This window comes from Ovis aries, chromosome 3 (assembly GCF_016772045.2).
Source record: "Ovis aries strain OAR_USU_Benz2616 breed Rambouillet chromosome 3, ARS-UI_Ramb_v3.0, whole genome shotgun sequence".
Taxonomy (NCBI): domain Eukaryota; kingdom Metazoa; phylum Chordata; class Mammalia; order Artiodactyla; family Bovidae; genus Ovis; species Ovis aries.
Window position 1 is genome coordinate 134,528,934 of NC_056056.1, and position 18,002 is coordinate 134,546,935.

Here is an 18,002-nt window from a genome sequence, read left to right on the forward strand (position 1 = left end):
AATAACACAGCAGGTAAAGACCACTGAGCCGTGGAGATGGTCTCGAAACCTGGAGAAAAAAAGGATTTTTTAAGTTTGATCACCACTGTGGAAATAGCCATGTGTGGGAAGGAGTGGGAGTCGGGGGAGGGTTTCTGTTGGGTTCTTTCCTCTCCTTGACAGATTTGTTCGGATGAGTCTGGTATGAAGACTTGAGATGGATGGGAGTGTACCTGGGGATGGTCAGCAGGAGCGTCTACTTTGATCCCACCCCACCCGCCCCGTCCTCTCAGCCCTCTTCTGGCAGCAGCAGGACGACAACACTGCTGGTCTGGGGCCAGAACCTTCCTGTTCCCAGTCTAATAACAAAGCCTGGACACCAATGATTCCTCCTCCCATTCCTAATCTCAGAAACTTCTAGGTCAAACCACTAATGAACTGGTGACTTAGGCCCTGGAGCAAATGCGGGGACTTCAGAATCACTTCCCAAGTCACCACCTGAGCGCTCCAAAGGGAACTTTACCCAAACCTCCTGGGCCCCAGGCAACTCCAGCCAGTAGAGGAAGGGCAGTCCCTGCTTTTGTTTTCCTGCTGGCAGTGGAGGGAAGTAAAAGCAGGACACGTACAGCCACGATGAGGAAGTCCAGCCAGCACCAGGCATTGGTGAAGAACTTGACGAAGCCGTAGGCTGTCCACTTGAGCAACATCTCCAGGATGAAGATGTAGGTGAAGACTTTATCAGCGTACTCCAGGATGGTACGGATGGTCTTCCTCTGCTCGATGTAGATGTCCTCAAAGGCCTGGAAGAGAGGCAGCAGCTGCCTATAGTGCCTACACGGAAACAAGCAACACGGACGTCCCACTCCCCACCCCCGCAACCCCCAGCAGCCTTCCCACCTGTGCTGGCGGGTCATCAGCTCCCCATCTTCCTTCACTCTATCCCTTGCTACACATGGCTTTTCTTTGTAAAAAAGTTTTCTTGAGATGTAATTTTCATATCTCATAATTCAGCTATTTAAACTTTACAGCACAATAGCTCTTACTGCATTCAGAGTCATATATTCATCACCACAGTCAACTTTAGAGTATTTTCATTACCCTCCAAAGAAACCCCACACCCTCCAGCTGTCACTCTCTAGTCTCCTGATCTCCTCCTAATCCTGGCAACCACCAATCTGCTTTCTGTCTCCACAGATCTGCTCCTTCTGGACATTTTGTATAAACTGAATCATATAAATGCGGTCCTTTGTGAATCAGGGGTATTAGGGAAGTAAGGGAAGTTGCTTTTAATGAGGCAAGCTAAGCAGTGAAGATACTTGGTCATTTGTATTCTTATGAATTCCTGATGAAAAGGGGGCCTTGGGCTCAAGAGGGATCATGCTGAGGTCTAGGATGAAGATCCAGGCAAGTGTGCATTCTAATCCCCAGGGTTCAAAACACCAGCCCGAAGCACTGGAGTGGATCGTTATTCTCGGTCTGCAGCCAGGCTGTGTCGTTAGAGAAACTGGGCTCGGCCATCCAGTCTCTGCTGCCGGCCCCTACACCCCTGCGCAGTCGGTCCCCCAGCAGATCTCCCCGGACCTCACCAGGGCGCCACTGCTGAGCAGAATCATGAAGATGATGAAGGTCTCGAACCAGTTGTGCTCCACGATGAGGAAGCAGGTTTTCCGCAGGATCCACCAAGACTTGCCCAGCCCTTCCTCAGTGTTGACCTGGCAGCACTTAAATCTCTGGACACAACCTGGCACCGGTGGGAGAGGCAGATCAGGCTGTGGGACTCACCCCACCCAGATGCGCCCTCCTCTTCCTCTCCCAGGGCCCCCCAGGTGCTGCCCCACCGCACAGCACGACAGGAGTTCAGCGGCTGACTCAGAACCTCTGACTCAGAAGTGGAGAGGGTGGTGGGGCTGAAGCTACGCTGCCAGGCAGCCAGGGCAAGGCCCTCTGGTGATGGGAAGATACCCTATAAAGAAGCAGTGAGCGGGAGGAGAAGAGGGTAGTCAGGAGGCAGACACGGTGGAAGTCTTGGGGCTGATGTTGAGAAAAATGGACAAAGGAAAGTTTTGAGAATAAAAACTTGTTACAGCTGAGAATCAAATGGGAAAAAGGTATTAGCCTCCCTGAAATTGATGAGGCGAGGAACAAAGTTCCTGCAGATACCCACAGAGCCCCCCTCTCCCCGGCCAACCACGGACCCTGGCATAAACGCTGTCTGCAAGCCATGCAATGCTACATGCCGCCCGCTCCCTGGGCCCCCTTCCACCTTCCGTGAAGCAGGCATCTGGGTCCAAGTACTCCTCAGGCTGCTCCACGGGGACTTCTTCTACTTCTGGTTTGATGTCAATGGTGCTCCCTTCAGAGGAGCTGGTGTCGTCCAGTTTCTGGATACATAGGAGAAAGCAGAGAAGCAGTGCTACAGCAGCACGTCTGCCCCGCGCTGACCACACTGCCTTTGGCGCTGATGATGCAGCAGCTGCCATTCAGGCTAGAAACTCATCATGCAATTCACCATGGGCTGACAATTACCACAGGGCCTGCAGAACCTGTCAGGAGCGGGCACAACATCACAGCCTGCTCACGGATGATGGGGGTCCACCCTAGGCAGAAGGAGACTATAGCTGGTCCCAGTGGTACAGCTCAGACAGACTGATGGCAGGGAAGAACCCGAGGGTTTCCTCCAGCCTCTGATCCAGATGACTCAGAAGCAAGAGAGGCAGATCTGGGAACATCTCAGGAATTTAGCTCATCTGGGGGTGGGTAGAATTGGTTCTCAAAGTTGAAAGTGAAGTGAAAGTCCCTCAGTCTTGTCCAACTCTTTGCGACCCCATGGACTGCAGCCTGCCAGGCTCCTCTGTCCACAGAATTCTCCAGGCCAGAATACTGGAGTGGGTGGCCATTCCCTTCTCCAGGGGATCTTCCCGACCCAGGGATTGAATCCAGTTCTCCTGCATTGCAGGCGGATTCTTTACTGTCTGAGCCATCAGGGAAGCCCAAAAGTTCAAAGTTGAGAGTTGGCTATTCCAAAATCTCTCTGCCAGGCCCATGGCTGGACCAGTCCCCAGGCTGATCATTTGTTCTTACATAGGATCAAGACAGGTTTCTCGGCTGGGACCTTACATCTTTGCTGCCTTCAGGATCCGACTCGCTGCTGACGTCCTCTGTGTTTAGGTTCTCAAAGTCGGACTCGCCGACGGCGATGGGCACTCGCACGGTCAGGTTGGGATTGTTGATGAAGGACATGTGGTCCTCGTCGATGATGTACTTCTCCACGCTGCTGCCGATGCCACTGGTGGTGCCATTGCCGTTCTTCTGGAAGTCACCGTTCCGGTGGATGTCGGCGCCGGTGTGGTTGGCGATGCAATTGGCTTTCTTCTCGTACAGCTCGTCCAGAGGCTTCACTTCATCGGCCTCGCGCTGCTTGAAATGGGCCTGCATGAAGGCATGCACTTTCAGCTTGATCCACGCCACGCCCTTCTTGATCCGGATCACGGAGATTTGCAGGTTGTTCATTTCTCCATCGTCGTCTGTGGCCGCCAGGTTGTCAGCACTGAATGAGCTCAGAAGCAAGGCCAGAAACAGGTTCAGCACCTGCACCGGGAGCATTAGGAAAACGGCGAGTGAATGGAGAACGGTGTTGGGTACAGCTATCCACTAAACTAGGGCTGTAAACTGCAGGCTCACAGTCTTATGGAAAAGACTCGAGAGCTCCTACTGTGCTCTGTCTGACTCACGCAGTGTTTTCAGTGCTCATGTCACTACGTGCACATTTTGTTTGGTTTTGGTTGTAATACAAGGAGTTCAGCACTCCTTTTTTGGGTTCTTTTGCAGTGCTATTCACATATATATGTACTTCAAAACATACTCCTTTTCTTATAATCAGAAAAAGCAAAGGTTGTATCCATTTTGGGAGGAAATTCTCCAAAAATACAAACAAAAAGGTGGGCACGGATTATTGAGAAGGATCAAAGAATGCCTAGATGCCATGTGTTCCTGAAGAGCAGGTGTCCTGGAGGACCCAGGTTAGAAAAAAATTAGGCTTGGAGAACCAGACTTTCAAATAACAAATCTAGAAGGTGGAACTGAAATATCTTCCATGTTATCCTATTTTAAAAATCTATTTTGTTTTCCTAACATTTACCAAAATTAAGTAGCTCTAGCAAGAAGTGATGGTGACTTTTGGGTTCTATATCCAAGTGTCAGGCCATTAGAAACAAGTTTCACTTATTTTTCTTTTCTTTTCTTAACCACATTGGGCATTAGGATTAATTTATTTTTATTAAGACTTACTTTTGAAAAGTGGGAGGGATGTTCACTCGATTTACACTTGGCCCTTACTTTGTCATACTTCTGAAGAAGAGTAAGGCACACATTTTAGGTGGAAATAATCATATGCACAAGGTGGGAGAAACAGAAACAATGTATGAACTCTGCGCACCCGGGTTCCAGTGGCATTTGCAGCGTTACCGAGGAAGACAGTCGGTTAAACTGGGGTCAGCTAATAAGGGCTTTGTAGGCCAGGCTGAAATATTTGAATCTTAATTGGATCCACTCTTGGTCCTTGAGTAAATGAGTCACAGATGATGACAGAGATTTGAGAAAGCCATTCCTACTAGGTACACATGTGGTAGGCTGGGAGGAGGGGTTAGGAGTTAGAAGGCTGTTCCTTGCATGAGTTGATAAGGGTCTGGATCAGGCTGTGGCAATCTCAAACCTTAGCAAGCAGAAGAATCTCCTGGAGTGGCATGCTTGTTAAAAACGAGCATCTCCTTGGTCTCACCAGAAAGATTCTGATTCAGTAGATCTGGGGCAGGTCCTGGGACTTGGCCTTTTTTAATGAGTGAAGCTCAAGGTGACTGTAACGAAGGTGGTCTTCCTTGGACTTTTAGAAATACCAGATGGGTTGTAGAAATGGAAAGGAAGGGGCAGATCTCAGAAATACTACAAAGAAAGATGCATATATAGAAATGCTAAGAAGAAAGAGATGAGAGACATCAGATGTCTACCTGGAATGGAGAGAAACGTCAGAAGAAACTGACAGATTCCTGGAGACGACATGGGCAGAAGGACTGTGCCACGGGGGAACTGGGAAAAGTGCCATCCCAGGCAGAAGTACCAGTGGATTTTGCCGTGTGCTCAGGTGTCTGTAGCCAGTCGTGGGAAGGTGTCCCTGAGACTACTGAGGACGGGAGACTAGAGAAATGGGAGGTCAGGGCTGGTGATGCTGACTCTGCAATGGACAGTAGCTGCAGGCAGCAGCTGTCCTCAATGAAGGAGTGGGAAGACTGGGGGTCAGGACTGAGGGCAAGATGGCTGGGAATGGAGAATGGGAGTGACTAAGAAACATTACATTGCCTGTTTTTATAGGTCCAGTGAAAGACTAGGGTGGGCAAGGCTGGTTCAGAGGCTGATGAGTAGGAATGCCCTACTGGCATATGCTTCTCTATGGCAGAAAATGGAAGAGAACCACTCTCGAAGAGCTTATAAGGGGTCATCTGAGTGTGTCTTCTTCCAGTCCTCCTCCTTGTACACTTGCAGGCGGGCTTTGGCCTGATTTGAAAGATGAGTGCTTCTTAAACTACAACGTGTATGTGGATCACCTGGGAATCATGTTAAAAATGCAGATACTGATTGTGGGGAGTGGCCTAAGATTCTGAATCTCTAGTATAGCCTTGAATGTTCTCACTGCTGCTAGTCCTCAGATGACACTTTAGAAACAAGGTGTTAATTTCTGTAGGTGAGCATTCTATTTACAGAGGCAAGTGACAGCAGGTGGACAGAGTGAAGCAAGGAAGCGATTTGAAATTTATAAACCTCAGATAAAATCCTAGGATGGCTTAGATCCATGGTTCTTAAAGGAGGGCAATTTTGCCCTCTGAGGGCAGTTGGTCATGTCTGGAGACATCTTTGGTTTTTACAACTTGCGCCGGGGGTCACTACTGGCCAGTACAGAGTAGATGCCAGGGATACTGCAAATACCTTACAGTACACAGGACACTTCCACAACAAATAATTATCCAGCCCAAAAGATCAGGCTGAGAAGCTCTGAGTGTTTTTTAATAGTAGAAAGACCACAGACTTTGAAGTCAAGGATCTAACACAAGCCCTGACGTTTATTAGCTGCAGGACTTTGGAAAAGTGCCTTAACTTTGCTGAATTTTGTTTCGACAATTATGAAAAGGTTGACACGTTGTGAGGCTCATGACCCAGTAGGCCTCTGAAAACAGCAGTCTCTTTTCCTTTGTACCTTAGGGTTCTTGGGCCGAGAAAGAATAAAGACCACCACAGACAGGGAGGGACTAAGTAGACTGGGCTTCTGGGTCAAGGGCAGAATGCTCAGAGCAAAGAACAAAAAGATGCACAAGTCAGTACTAACCACCAAGTTGCCAATAACCATGACCATCATGAAGACAATGAGGCACATGGCCTGGCCAGCCACCTCCATGCAGTCCCACATGGTCTCGATCCACTCCCCGCACAGCACTCGAAAGACGATGAGGAAAGAGTGGAAAAAGTCGTGCATGTGCCAGCGCGGGAGTTCACAGTCCTGGTTGATCTTGCAGACACATTCTTTGTAGCTCTTTCCAAAGAGCTGCATCCCCACCACGGCAAAGATGAAGACAATAATGGCCAGCACAAGGGTCAGGTTGCCCAGGGCACCCACTGAATTTCCAATAATCTTGATCAGCATGTTCAGGGTGGGCCAGGATTTGGCCAATTTGAAGACTCGGAGCTACGGAAAAGAAACCCAAACACAACCCAAATGAAATTCAATTAATTTATTCTTATCACATGGCTACAATAAAAACATACAAAATTAGCAAGATCATTACATTTACTGAGCACCCTTGGGAAATTCTCAGGGTTTTCTAACAGTATCTTAAAACTGAGAGAAACTGAGGCACAGATGAAGGAAAACTAATTAACTGCAAAATAAGTGAAAGATTTAGAACTAAGAATACTGCTTCTAGTCCCTGAATTAGTCTCTAGGTCAATCCACCTTCTAAAAATCCATACATGAACATATCCTTTTCCTACTGATTTTCCCTTGACTTCTCAGCAGTCATATTAAGGAAAGTGTGATTTATAGTGAACCAAAAGATCGGCTTGGTAAGGACTGTGAGAATAGATCATCTGTCTCTTTAAAAAGGCAAGCATTTAAAAATTCTACATATCTCTCTTTTTGCCTACCAATAAATAGGTAATGGCCGATATGAAACTTTGTGACATGCTTGGACTAACTGGGAGGAAAAGCACAGCTTCCAAGGGGCAGTTCTAACACACCAAAAGCCTTATGAAAAGGGACTACTCTGATATTAATTCAGAGGACAGAACTTTTGGTATCTGTTAATCAGAAAATTTCTGTATTCTGTGATGAATGATTCTAAGGTCTTGGCTAATCAGCTGAGAATTATAATGAATAAAGCCCATGAACAGAGATCACCATCATATGTCTTAAGTTAATAACTACACATGTAGTAGTATGTGTAACAGGATCTAACAGGAATTCTCGTAGAAGGCAACCATGTTGATTTGGACATTTTTTTTCCCCCACTGAAAATCTGAGTTTTATCTGAGAGTTTAAGATTTACCAGGTGATGCTCTGTATGTAATCTGGGTCTCTCACAGTTTTCCAGCATTCTGACTGGCTGTTAATTTATTCAGAGTATTAGTGATAATGCTTCTATCACTTAATTCTTCATCTTATCTTCTAAATAACAAGAACTACTCTCAAACAGTCTACTTTTGGCTGGATCCTAACCAAAGACCAGTAAGCAGAGGTTCCAGAAATGTGACAGATATTATTTGTGACTTGGATTTAATGAGATTTCTGTTTTATAAAGAGTTTCATTCTAATCCAATTCTCTTTCTTAGATAAGCTGAATATCCTTAAATCCTTTCAGTTGTGAGTGCTTAGGTATTTTCCCAATAAGAGAAACAAATCTAAGTCATTTCTGATGCTCTGTCTGAGTGGGATACCCTCAAGGTAACTCAGCTTCTCAAGGGACTCAATCAGGACATTACTCATGCCTATGTTTCATAGGAAGCTATTCTGAGGATATTGTTAACTATTAATACGTTCAGAGGGATTTAGTAATTTAAACACTAATTTCTTCAAATACATTTAAAAAATCCTTCTTCGCTAAAGATCTGTGTGTAACAACTAATTTCAATATAACTTTAAAAAACATTATTTTATTCTCATTTTCTAGAAGAGGTCAGCATGATAGAAGAAATGAGCCATCTTTGGAAAAGAGAAATATTTGCCATTTCAGGGAGATGTTCAGATAAAGAAATGGGCTCACCAGCAAATTCAAATCAGACCTCAGAATAGCTCTTGTGAATCCTTCTTCATCTTTTAGATTAACTATTATTTTCTGAGGAACTTCATAAAATTGATTTATGTTTGTTGACTGATTAAAAAAATCTACTTTCTATATTAGGTAATTAGCAGAAAAGTTTTTCAATATTTTAGTTGACAAACCAATAAACAGTCAACTGAACCTGGGAGCAGGATACAGCTAAGAATTTTGTAAAATCGTCAGATTAACTTATATAAAATTCTTCCTAGTAGCTACAAGACAGGAAATGTAAAAAAGAAATTGGAGAAATATGGAATACCAATCGGAAAGATCGCAGCACCGAAAGCCCCTCCACGTCTGCTAGACTCAGTTCCATTAAACTGAGGGAGACAATAAATCCATCAAAAATGTTCCAACCTTCTTGGAAATAATAGTAGGGATCCATGGCTATGAGCTTCAGGAACATTTCCGCTGTGAAAATTCCAGTGAAAACCTAAAGAGGGGGAAGGCAGGGGTAAGAAAAAGAAATAATAGAAAGAAAATGCCTCTATCATTATCTTTGAATACGGCAAGTCCAAGAAGCCACAAGCATCATCAGCCTTCACTAAATTCTGCCTCTGAGGACATCAATACCTGGATGTCCCCTGACAACTCCACCCGATGCAACAAAGTCTTATTTCCTCTTAAATGCCAAGGAAATGTTCCCATCTTTGTTGCTAGAACTACCCAATTCATATTGTTCAAGAGGGCAGTTAAAAAATTATTCTAAGCAATCAGGCATATCACACAAGTGATTCTTAAAGGGTCAGCAGTCATTTGAATGTGTATGCCACATTTGGGATATTGACCAAAAAAAAAAAAAATCACTCACTGTGTTCTAATTATATTAGAAAAATACAGCATTATTCCTGATTTAACATTATGTGTCTCCTTGACTGTAGACATATACTGCAGAGCTTCTTCTTTTAAATGGTAAAAGCAACAGAACATTGCTTAAAGTGTGCAAAATATTAGAGAAATAGTCTGTCTTGCATACAATTATTATTTTAATGTACTCCTCTTTTTTCAAATGCATAAAAATATTTTGCCAGAGTTTAAAACCACAGACTACATAATATCTTGGCTTTTCACTTATCTGGATTTATCGTGACTCATTTCACTTGACACACTTTTCACTATCATGACGCCATTCATGTTGCAACAGTCTTCCTAGCTCCCACTTTCACTGCTTGTATAATATTCTATTGGGTAAATACATCCTCAAAGAATTGTCCCATTGTTGGAGACTCTGTTGGTGCTTCCTTTTGATTTTTTCAATAGGATAATCAAGGATGCAATCATTGTTCTAGATTTGGAGCTTACTGGGTATGAGAATGATTTCCCCTTTCTATTACCTGACTCACTCCCACTTTTCTGCCTTTCAGAGCACCGTGTGTTTCCCCAATGCCTTCTGTATCCTGAGGGCCTTAGTAGCAAAACATGTAGGCAGAAAGCAAAATCCCATGAACACCAGTTTTGACAAGATGAATGCTCTCATTCTAGGCTAACCACGTAATATCTGACTATTACTGAATATCCTGTTTTTAGAGGAGAGGACTTTATATGCATCAGATTTAAAATTCATAATAAGTTAATAATTGTAACCACTTGGTTACCAAGTTTACATATGAAGGGGCTTGAGAAAAACTTCAGAGATATGGTCTGAGGTCAGAATTTAAAATAGTGAAAAATACTTAGATTATACTTGTGGTTTGGAAATACACTGAATTAATGTTTACCAAACAAACAAACAAACAAACCAGAATGACTTGATGAAAATAAAACAAAACGGTTAAGTGGTTCGGAAATTTTTGGTTTCCATATACATTTCTAAGCTTCCCCCATCCTGGGTCAGGAAGATCCGCTAGAGAAGGGATAGGCTACCCACTCCAGTATTCTTGGGCTTCCCTTATGGCTCAGCTGGTAAAGAATCCACCTGCAATATGGGAGACCTGGGTTTGATCCCTGGGTTGGGAAGATCCCCTGCAGAAGGGAAAGGCTATTCACTCCAGTATTTTGGCCTAGAGAATTCCATGGACTGTATAGTCCATGGGGTAGCAAAGAGTCACGACTAAGTGACTTTCACTTCCCAGGTGGCTCAGTGGTAAAGAACCTGCCTGCCAACGCAGGAGACGCAGGTTCGATCCCTGGGTTGGGAAAATCCCCTGGAGAAGGAAATGGCAACCCATTCTAGTATTCTTGCCTGGAGAATCCCATGGACAGAGGAGCCTGGTGGGCCACAGTCCACAGGGTTGCAAAGAGTTGGACACAGTTGAATGACTGAGCACACTCACATGCATTCTTTTAAACTGAAGATGCAGTATTCTAAAACTGGAAGAAAATACTCCCTGAAGAGGTCTGGCTAACTTAAATCAAAAGTTCATAGTGCCAGCTAAGCGTGTACAGATGGAATATTACTCTTTATGAGGTCAGTCAAGTAGAGGCGGCTAATCAAATCAACTCTTGACACACATTTTGCCCTTAGCGTCAGCCCAACAAAGGTTTCTCTACTCAGAAACATCAACCCACTTAAAGCACACTAAGTAGAAACGGAATCTGCTGTCCTGTTGGTTCTTGGTGAACCCACAGAAAGTGCCCAGTAACAGCACAAGGTGATGACCCTCAGGACAACCATCCTGTGGGAATTCTGGTTCCTGAGAGAAAATGCAGTTCTGCGGTGCTGCCTTTTAATGGGAGGCGGGGCCTCCAGAGGCCTGGCAGAAACACCTGTGATAGGGACTTCCCTGGTGGTGCCGTGGCTAAGAGTTCACACTCCCAATGCAGGGAGCCCTGGTACAATCCTTTAGTCAGGCAGTGAACTAGATTCTGCATGCCACAACTGAAAAAAAAACAAAAGATACCCTGCGTGCTGCAGCTAAGACCTGGCACAGCCAAATAAATAAACAAACATTAAAAGAGAAAAAGAGAAACGCCTGTGACAGAGGCATGTTGCTTCATGCCTTCAGTCCACATAGTGGGCTGCCCTTGTTTGGAGTCTGGGTAAGCATACAGTTGTAGCTGTCGGCTGTATGAAGGAATTACTTTTTTGAAAAATGGAGAAGAGCAGATTCAAGGTTATCCTTTTGACGCCATCGACAACTGTATATAAATGTCACTCTTGTGAATGTCACCCAATATTCACCTCAGAATTTACCTTCTAGTGCAGCTGCTATCGGTATAGCCAGGGATCCCTGGGGTCCCCAAGACCCTTTCAAGGGGCATAGACTCCTCTCTCCCTTTAGAAAGAGGTATACATAAGAGACTACAGGGACACAGAGGAAGAAAAATGACAACATGAAAGGGATTCCTTTCAGCTGAAAACTTAGTTTAAGCTGCAGTTAAGAAACCATAACATTCATGTGTATTTGGTGAAGGAGGGAAAAACAACTTCTTGTTTTTCCTAGTTTGCTCAGAATTTCAGAAATTAAACTGAGGTGTCAGGTGAACCTTTTGCCCTTCCTTCCATACTCCTTCCCCTCAGAAGAACCAGTTCTAAAGCCCTATCCACATGGAGAGGCGTTTGGTGTCAGGTGCCGGGGCCCAAGCAGGGCATCTGTGCAGGAGGCCAGCTTGGTGTGGGCTGTCAGAGTCGATGCAAGCCAAGGAGGGTGTCCATTCCGGGGGGACAGTCCCATGTCTGAGCAGGATAAGGAGAGTATTTGTGTTGCATGGCTGCCCAGCACAGGGTGTTGAAACCTAAGGGGGATGGGAGGGCATCCCCCCTGGAGAGGGTGGGAGACCTGGCAGAGAGTCAGAGCTTAAGCAGGTGGACATGGCATCCCAAGGGGGAGGCCAGCCTGGTGAGGGGTGTCAGAGCCCGAGTGGCTTGAAGATGGCATCCAGCGGTTCAGAGAGGTGGCCCAGTGAAGGGTGCCAGGGCCAAGCAGGCTGAGGGGGATGTGGCCTAGGATCTAGAGCCAGCTACAGAGGTGTGTGAGTGTGTGAGTGTGTGTGCGTGAGTGCTGAGTGAGAAGAACTTCTGGGGAGGAAGGACAGCGTGTGTGTGTGCGTGATCGTGTGTGTGTGTGTGTGTGAGATCATGTGTGTGTGTGTGAGATCGTGTGTGTGTGTGATCGTGTGTGTGTGTGTGTGTGCGTGAGTGCTGAGTGAGAAGAACTTCTGGAGAGGAAGGACAGCATGTGTGTGTGTGATGGTGTGTGTGTGTGTGTGATGGTGTGTGTGTGTGTGTGTGATGGTGTGTGTGTGTGTGTGTGTCTGGAGCCAGCTACAGAGCTGGGCAAGGAGAACTTCTGGGTGGAAGGACAGCCTAAGAGTGAGTGTGTATGTGTGTTGTGGGGGGTGGGGTGGGGTTGAGAAGTGGCCCTGTAGACGGGCAGCATAGACTGGAGAGTCAGCGCCTGAGCAGGGCCAGGAACGGTGCCCCAGCATGGGGTGTCCAAGCCCAAGCAGGATGTAGACAGCTTCTGGGTGGGGAATCCTGGCATGGGGTCAGGAGGAGTCCTTGCAGGGGAAGGCCCACTCTGAGGTGTGTCAGTTCAAGCGGGGCAGGAGAAATAAGGCTATGTGTGGGCCGCCTGGTCAGGGAGGATGGGGCCTGAGAGGTGTGAGGAGGGGTCCAAGCAGAGGACACAGGGACTCAGGGTCTGACCAGGGGGAGGGGACCCCCATGTTGCAAGAGGTAACAGGGGCTTTTTCTTTTTTTAAATGAAATAATATACTAAGGATAGTGGCAACCAGGTTTCTTTTTGTTGGTGAAGAAGTTATAAACATAGAAAGAAGAAAAACAGAATGAGTCCTGTAATGCTAGGTTAGAGAAAGTGGTGAGCCCTGTACAGAGAGTGCCCAGCTGTGCGTATTGCTCCAACAGATGTTGACTTGTAAATGTCAATTTCCAATGGAACAATCAATAGTTGCTTGAAAAATGGCAGATTCCAAGTCTGAGACAGGAAAAAAAAATAAAATTAGCCTGGAATATTTCTGAGAAAACAAGGAGGCAATGAGGACATGTTGAAAGGACATGAAAGCTGCCTTGAAGGGACTCCCACTGCCGAATCAGGAATGGTTTAAACATCTGCATACAGGATAATAATGGATTAAAATCCACTGAATAAAACTGAAAACCGGGAGTCCATACAGATACAATAAAGGAATAAATCAAAAGTTTAATGAAAAGGGAATTTAGATAGTTTCAAAGTGTCTTTCTCATGAACACTTATTAATTATAAACAGAAAAAGAGTCACTGCACATGGGAGAAGCCTGGCAGAACCTCCTCAATCAAGTGACCAAGGGACCAAGGGCAGAAACGGGACACATGGAAATCACATGCCACCTGGCAGACGCAATGAGAAAACAACAGCCTCACCTGGGCGACAGTCTTGCCAAACGCATGACCTGAGTCTAATCAGGAGGAGGCATCAGAAAAAGCCAGACTGAGGGAACTCTACAAAGTAACTGGACAGTCATCTTCACAAGTATCAAGGTCATAGAAGTCAAAGAAAGACTGAGGAGCTCTCTCAGGGTGAAGAAGGTTAAAGAGATATGATAACTAAACTCAAGAGTAATTCTGGAATGTCATTTTTTTGGGTATAAAGACATTATTGGACTCACCAGCAAAATTTGAATGGGCCTGAGAATTTGATGGTAATGTACATGGTGATTTCCTGATGTCAGTTATATCATGGTTCTGTAGGAGAATGTACTTGTTTATAAAAATGTACACTACAGGGACTTCCCCAGGAGTCCAGGGGCTGAGACTCTTGCTCCCAGTGCAGGGGGCCCAGGTCTGACCCCTGGTCAGGGAACTAGACCCCTCAACTGAAGAAACAAAAAAAAAGCTCTGCATGCTGCAACACAGACTGACGATCTTAGGCGCTGCAACTAAGATCTGGCCCAGCCAAATACACAATAGATAAATAAATAAAAATGAATAAATTTAAAAACCCCACACATTGCAGTATTCAGGGGTGACAGCCTACATCAGCAACTTACTTTCAAAAGGTAGTTTTTATATACTGCACTTGAAACTTTTCTGGAAGACTGAGACTGTTTAAAAAACTACCTTATAAACTCACTGTTGTGTTCAAATGGTTACCAAAACAACAACAACAAAAAGGCAGGAAAAGAACGATTACATTTACCTACCAAACAATACAAAAGTCACGTCGCCTCCCTGGCTTCAATTCCCTCTATAAACACGGGGGCTGGGTGGAACTATCTTTATGCTTCCTCCTACTACGAACAGTTTTTCTTAGGGAGAGACTGGAAGAGACAGGGATTGCTAATTTATAGATTGCTATTTTGCTTATCTTCCCTCAAAAACATCCAAGGACAAACACAACAGTGTACATCTGTGTACAAACACAACCCAATTCACTGTCCCAGCTGCGGAGAAAGCCTCTCTGTCCAAGCACAAGAGCAGGTCCTAGACTATCTCATGAGCTCGTTCATCCGTCTTTCTTTGTTGCTGTCCTCTTACTCTCAGGTTCTGTCAAAGGCTGTATCCACATCTTCAAGTCTTTGAAAATTCTCCTACTGAACTACACTTACACAGTTCCTAGGTGTGGAGAGTACTTTTCACTATTTCCAAAACTTCTGTACGGGTTCTTGTTTAATCCTCTCAAATACTGATGACATGGTATTACTTATCCAAAACATTTCTGGACAGAAATCAATGGCTTATTCACAGCTAATATGTCCACACTAGTAAAGTAATGCTCAAAATTCTCCAAGCCAGGCTTCAGCAATACATGAACTGTGAACTTCCAGATGTTCAAGCTCGTTTTAGAAAAGGCAGAGGAATCAGAGATCAAATTGCCACCATCTGCTGGATCACAGAAAAAGCAAAAGAGTTCCAGAAAAACATCTGTTTCTGCTTTATTGACTATGCCAAAGCCCTTGACTGCGTGGATCACAATAAACTGGAAAATTCTGAAAGAGATGGGAATACCAGACCACCTGACCTGCCTCTTGAGAACCTGTATGCAGGTCAGGAAGCAACAGTTAGAACTGGACATGGAACAATAGACTGTTTCCAAATAGGAAAAGGAGTATGTCAAGGCTGTATATTGTCACCCTGCTTATTTAACTTCTATGCAGAGTACATCATGAGAAACGATGGGCTGGAAGAAGTACAAGCTGGAATCAAGACTTTCGGGAGAAATATCAATAACCTCAGATATGCAGATGACACCACCCTTATGGCAGAGGGTGAAGAAGAACTTAAGAGCCTCCTGATGAAAGTGAAAGAGGAGAGTGAAAAAGTTGGCTTAAAGCTCAACATTCAGAAAACTAACATCATGGCAGCCGGACGGTCCCCTCACTTCATGGCAGATAGATGGGGAAACAGTGGAAACAGTGGCTGACCTTATTTTTTTGGGCTCCAAAATCACTGCAGATGGTGACTGCAGCCATGAAATTAAAAGACACTTACTCCTTGGAAGGAAAGTTATGACCAACCTAGATAGCATATTAAAAAGCAGAGGCATTACTTTGTCAACAAATGTCTGTCTAGTCAAGGCTATGGTTTTTCTAGTAGTCATGTATGGATGTGAGAGATGGACCATAAAGAAAGCTGAGTGCTGAAGAATTGATGCTTTTGAACTGTGGTGTTGGAGAAGACTCTTGGGAGTCCCCTTGGACTGCAAGGAGATCCAACCAGTCCAGCCTAAAAGAGATCAGTCCTGGGTGCTCACTGGAAGTACTGATGTTGAAGCTGAAACTCCAATACTCTGGCCACCTGATGTGAAGAGCTGACTCATTTGAAAAGACCCTGATGTTGGGAAAGATTGAAGGCAGGAGAAGAAAGGTACGACAGAGGATGAGATGGTTGGATGGCATTACCGACTCAATGGACATGAGTTTGGGTAGATTTCGGGAGTTGGTGATGGACAGGGAGGCCTGGCGTGCTGCGGTTCATAGGGTCGCAAAGAGTTGGACATGACTGAGCGACTGAACTGACTGAATATATCCAAAACAGAGCTCCTGATTTTAAACTTCACCCTGTTCCTTGCTCAGTCACCCCCATTTCACCCTTGGTTACCCAATGGCCCCAGTCTAGATACCCTTCCTGATATCTCTCCCTCCCTCTGAGTCCAAAGTATCCTGGACCATTCACTGCTCTCCGCCCCCACCGCTCCTCGTACATTACTTCTCCCTTGAGGACCCTGCCCTTGGAGTGCTTTCCCATTCTAGAGCTTGGACGGGCTGGCTTAGCTCCCGGAACACCAGCTGTTGGCCTTCTCCTTTCTCCTTTTCCTTCACTGACGATTCTGAGCAACGTTGTCTGAATGCTCACAACTCTAATTTCGGTGTGACCCTAAGTCTCTTAAGTTTTCAAGAAGGAGAAAATGATGTTATTTCCTGGCCCAGTCTGAGGCAATTCTGTTGGTAGTACGTGAAAAGGCCTCTCAAAATCCCTTGAAAATCAAGGACCGATTCTGCCAAAAGCAAGTAAAAGCAAAGACTTTAGGAAAAAAAAAACAAAAAACTATAGAAAATATACCACCACTATCAATAACAAAGTTGATCAAGTAACATTTCTCATTACATAACCATTGGGCAATAACATAAAGAGTATATCTGTATGATACTGTTGATTGGCTCAAAAATGCTGCTTGATGCCAAGCCCCGGAAGTCAGTCAATCACATAGCGAGCTAACCCTCGGGCACCTTTCAGAGCAGGTTAACAGATTTCCCGGATAGTCTATGGGGGTGTCCTGCTTCAAGACTACAGGTATTTCACTGAACTGCCCATCACAGTGGTGGGCTGGAAGTGCGTCACTAACTCAGTCATGGACATGGGGAAGATTACAGCAGCATACGGACATGTACTCGGGAATACAATCAGCTGTAACAACTAGCCAGATAAGGGATCCCTTTTGCCATGTATGTATTCCAGAATTAGAACTCAAAATGATATCACTATTATAACGCACTGATAGAGTATTAAGACTTAAGGCAGAAACTCTGTGTGTGTATGAAAGAGAGAGAGGGAGAGAGAGAAACAATTACCAAGCACTGATCATGCACAAATTACATGCTAACACCTAGAATGGTAGGCCCATGGTGCAATTTCTAAGGGATAATGAGGCCAGATGACCTAGAGGATTCTTCCCAATTAATTTTTTACTATCAATATTTAATCAACTCCTGATTTTCGTACTAAAGAAGATAATCCCTAAATCACAACTACTTGACTTCTGAATATACTGTATAATCTACTTTTTTTAAAAAAAACGCATACTTACTGTCTAAATAATATAATGAAATTTATGACTTGAGCCAACATTAAAATAAATTTGGCACAGATCAACTACTGGTTAGAAACTGGATGACAGCTCAGAAGTTGGACTGGGGCGGGGGGAGACCAGCATAGAATCTAAAATTTCCTGTAGATAGTCCCCATATGAATAATGAAGATATGACAGTGTGGGAAAATTTATCATTACGTGTAACATACTAAAAGACCTCCCCTATTTTGCGGTGGTTGTTACTGAAGGTGAGAGGGGTAGTGATTTGCTGGAGTCATACAGAATTAAAAAGTGAGAAACAGAAGAGAGAGACATCCGCAAGTCCTTGGCTGAGGTTGCTGAAACCCACCCACTGCACCAGGCCTCCCATTCTGCCACCAGGGTTGCATGCCTGCCAAGAGCTCCTAAATGACGTCTTCAAAGTTCTGCAGAAAGAGAAAAGAGCCAAGGGATCACAACAGCTAGCAGAAGCGG

General features: G+C 44.9%; 1 protein-coding gene across 3 annotated transcripts in view; it reads right to left on the reverse strand.

Moving 5' to 3' along the window:
- SCN8A (sodium voltage-gated channel alpha subunit 8) overlaps positions 1–18,002 on the reverse strand; it is a 200,094-nt gene that overhangs the window by 26,494 nt on the left and 155,598 nt on the right. For all 3 annotated transcript variants that reach the window (XM_027967303.2, XM_060412555.1, XM_027967305.3), the window contains 6 exons: positions 8,599–8,772; positions 6,353–6,709; positions 3,097–3,567; positions 2,243–2,360; positions 1,566–1,720; positions 606–779 (listed from right to left, as the gene is read on the reverse strand). In XM_027967303.2, the coding sequence (XP_027823104.1) occupies positions 606–779; positions 1,566–1,720; positions 2,243–2,360; positions 3,097–3,567; positions 6,353–6,709; positions 8,599–8,772 (1,449 nt within the window). The remainder of the gene's footprint in view (positions 1–605; positions 780–1,565; positions 1,721–2,242; positions 2,361–3,096; positions 3,568–6,352; positions 6,710–8,598; positions 8,773–18,002) is intronic.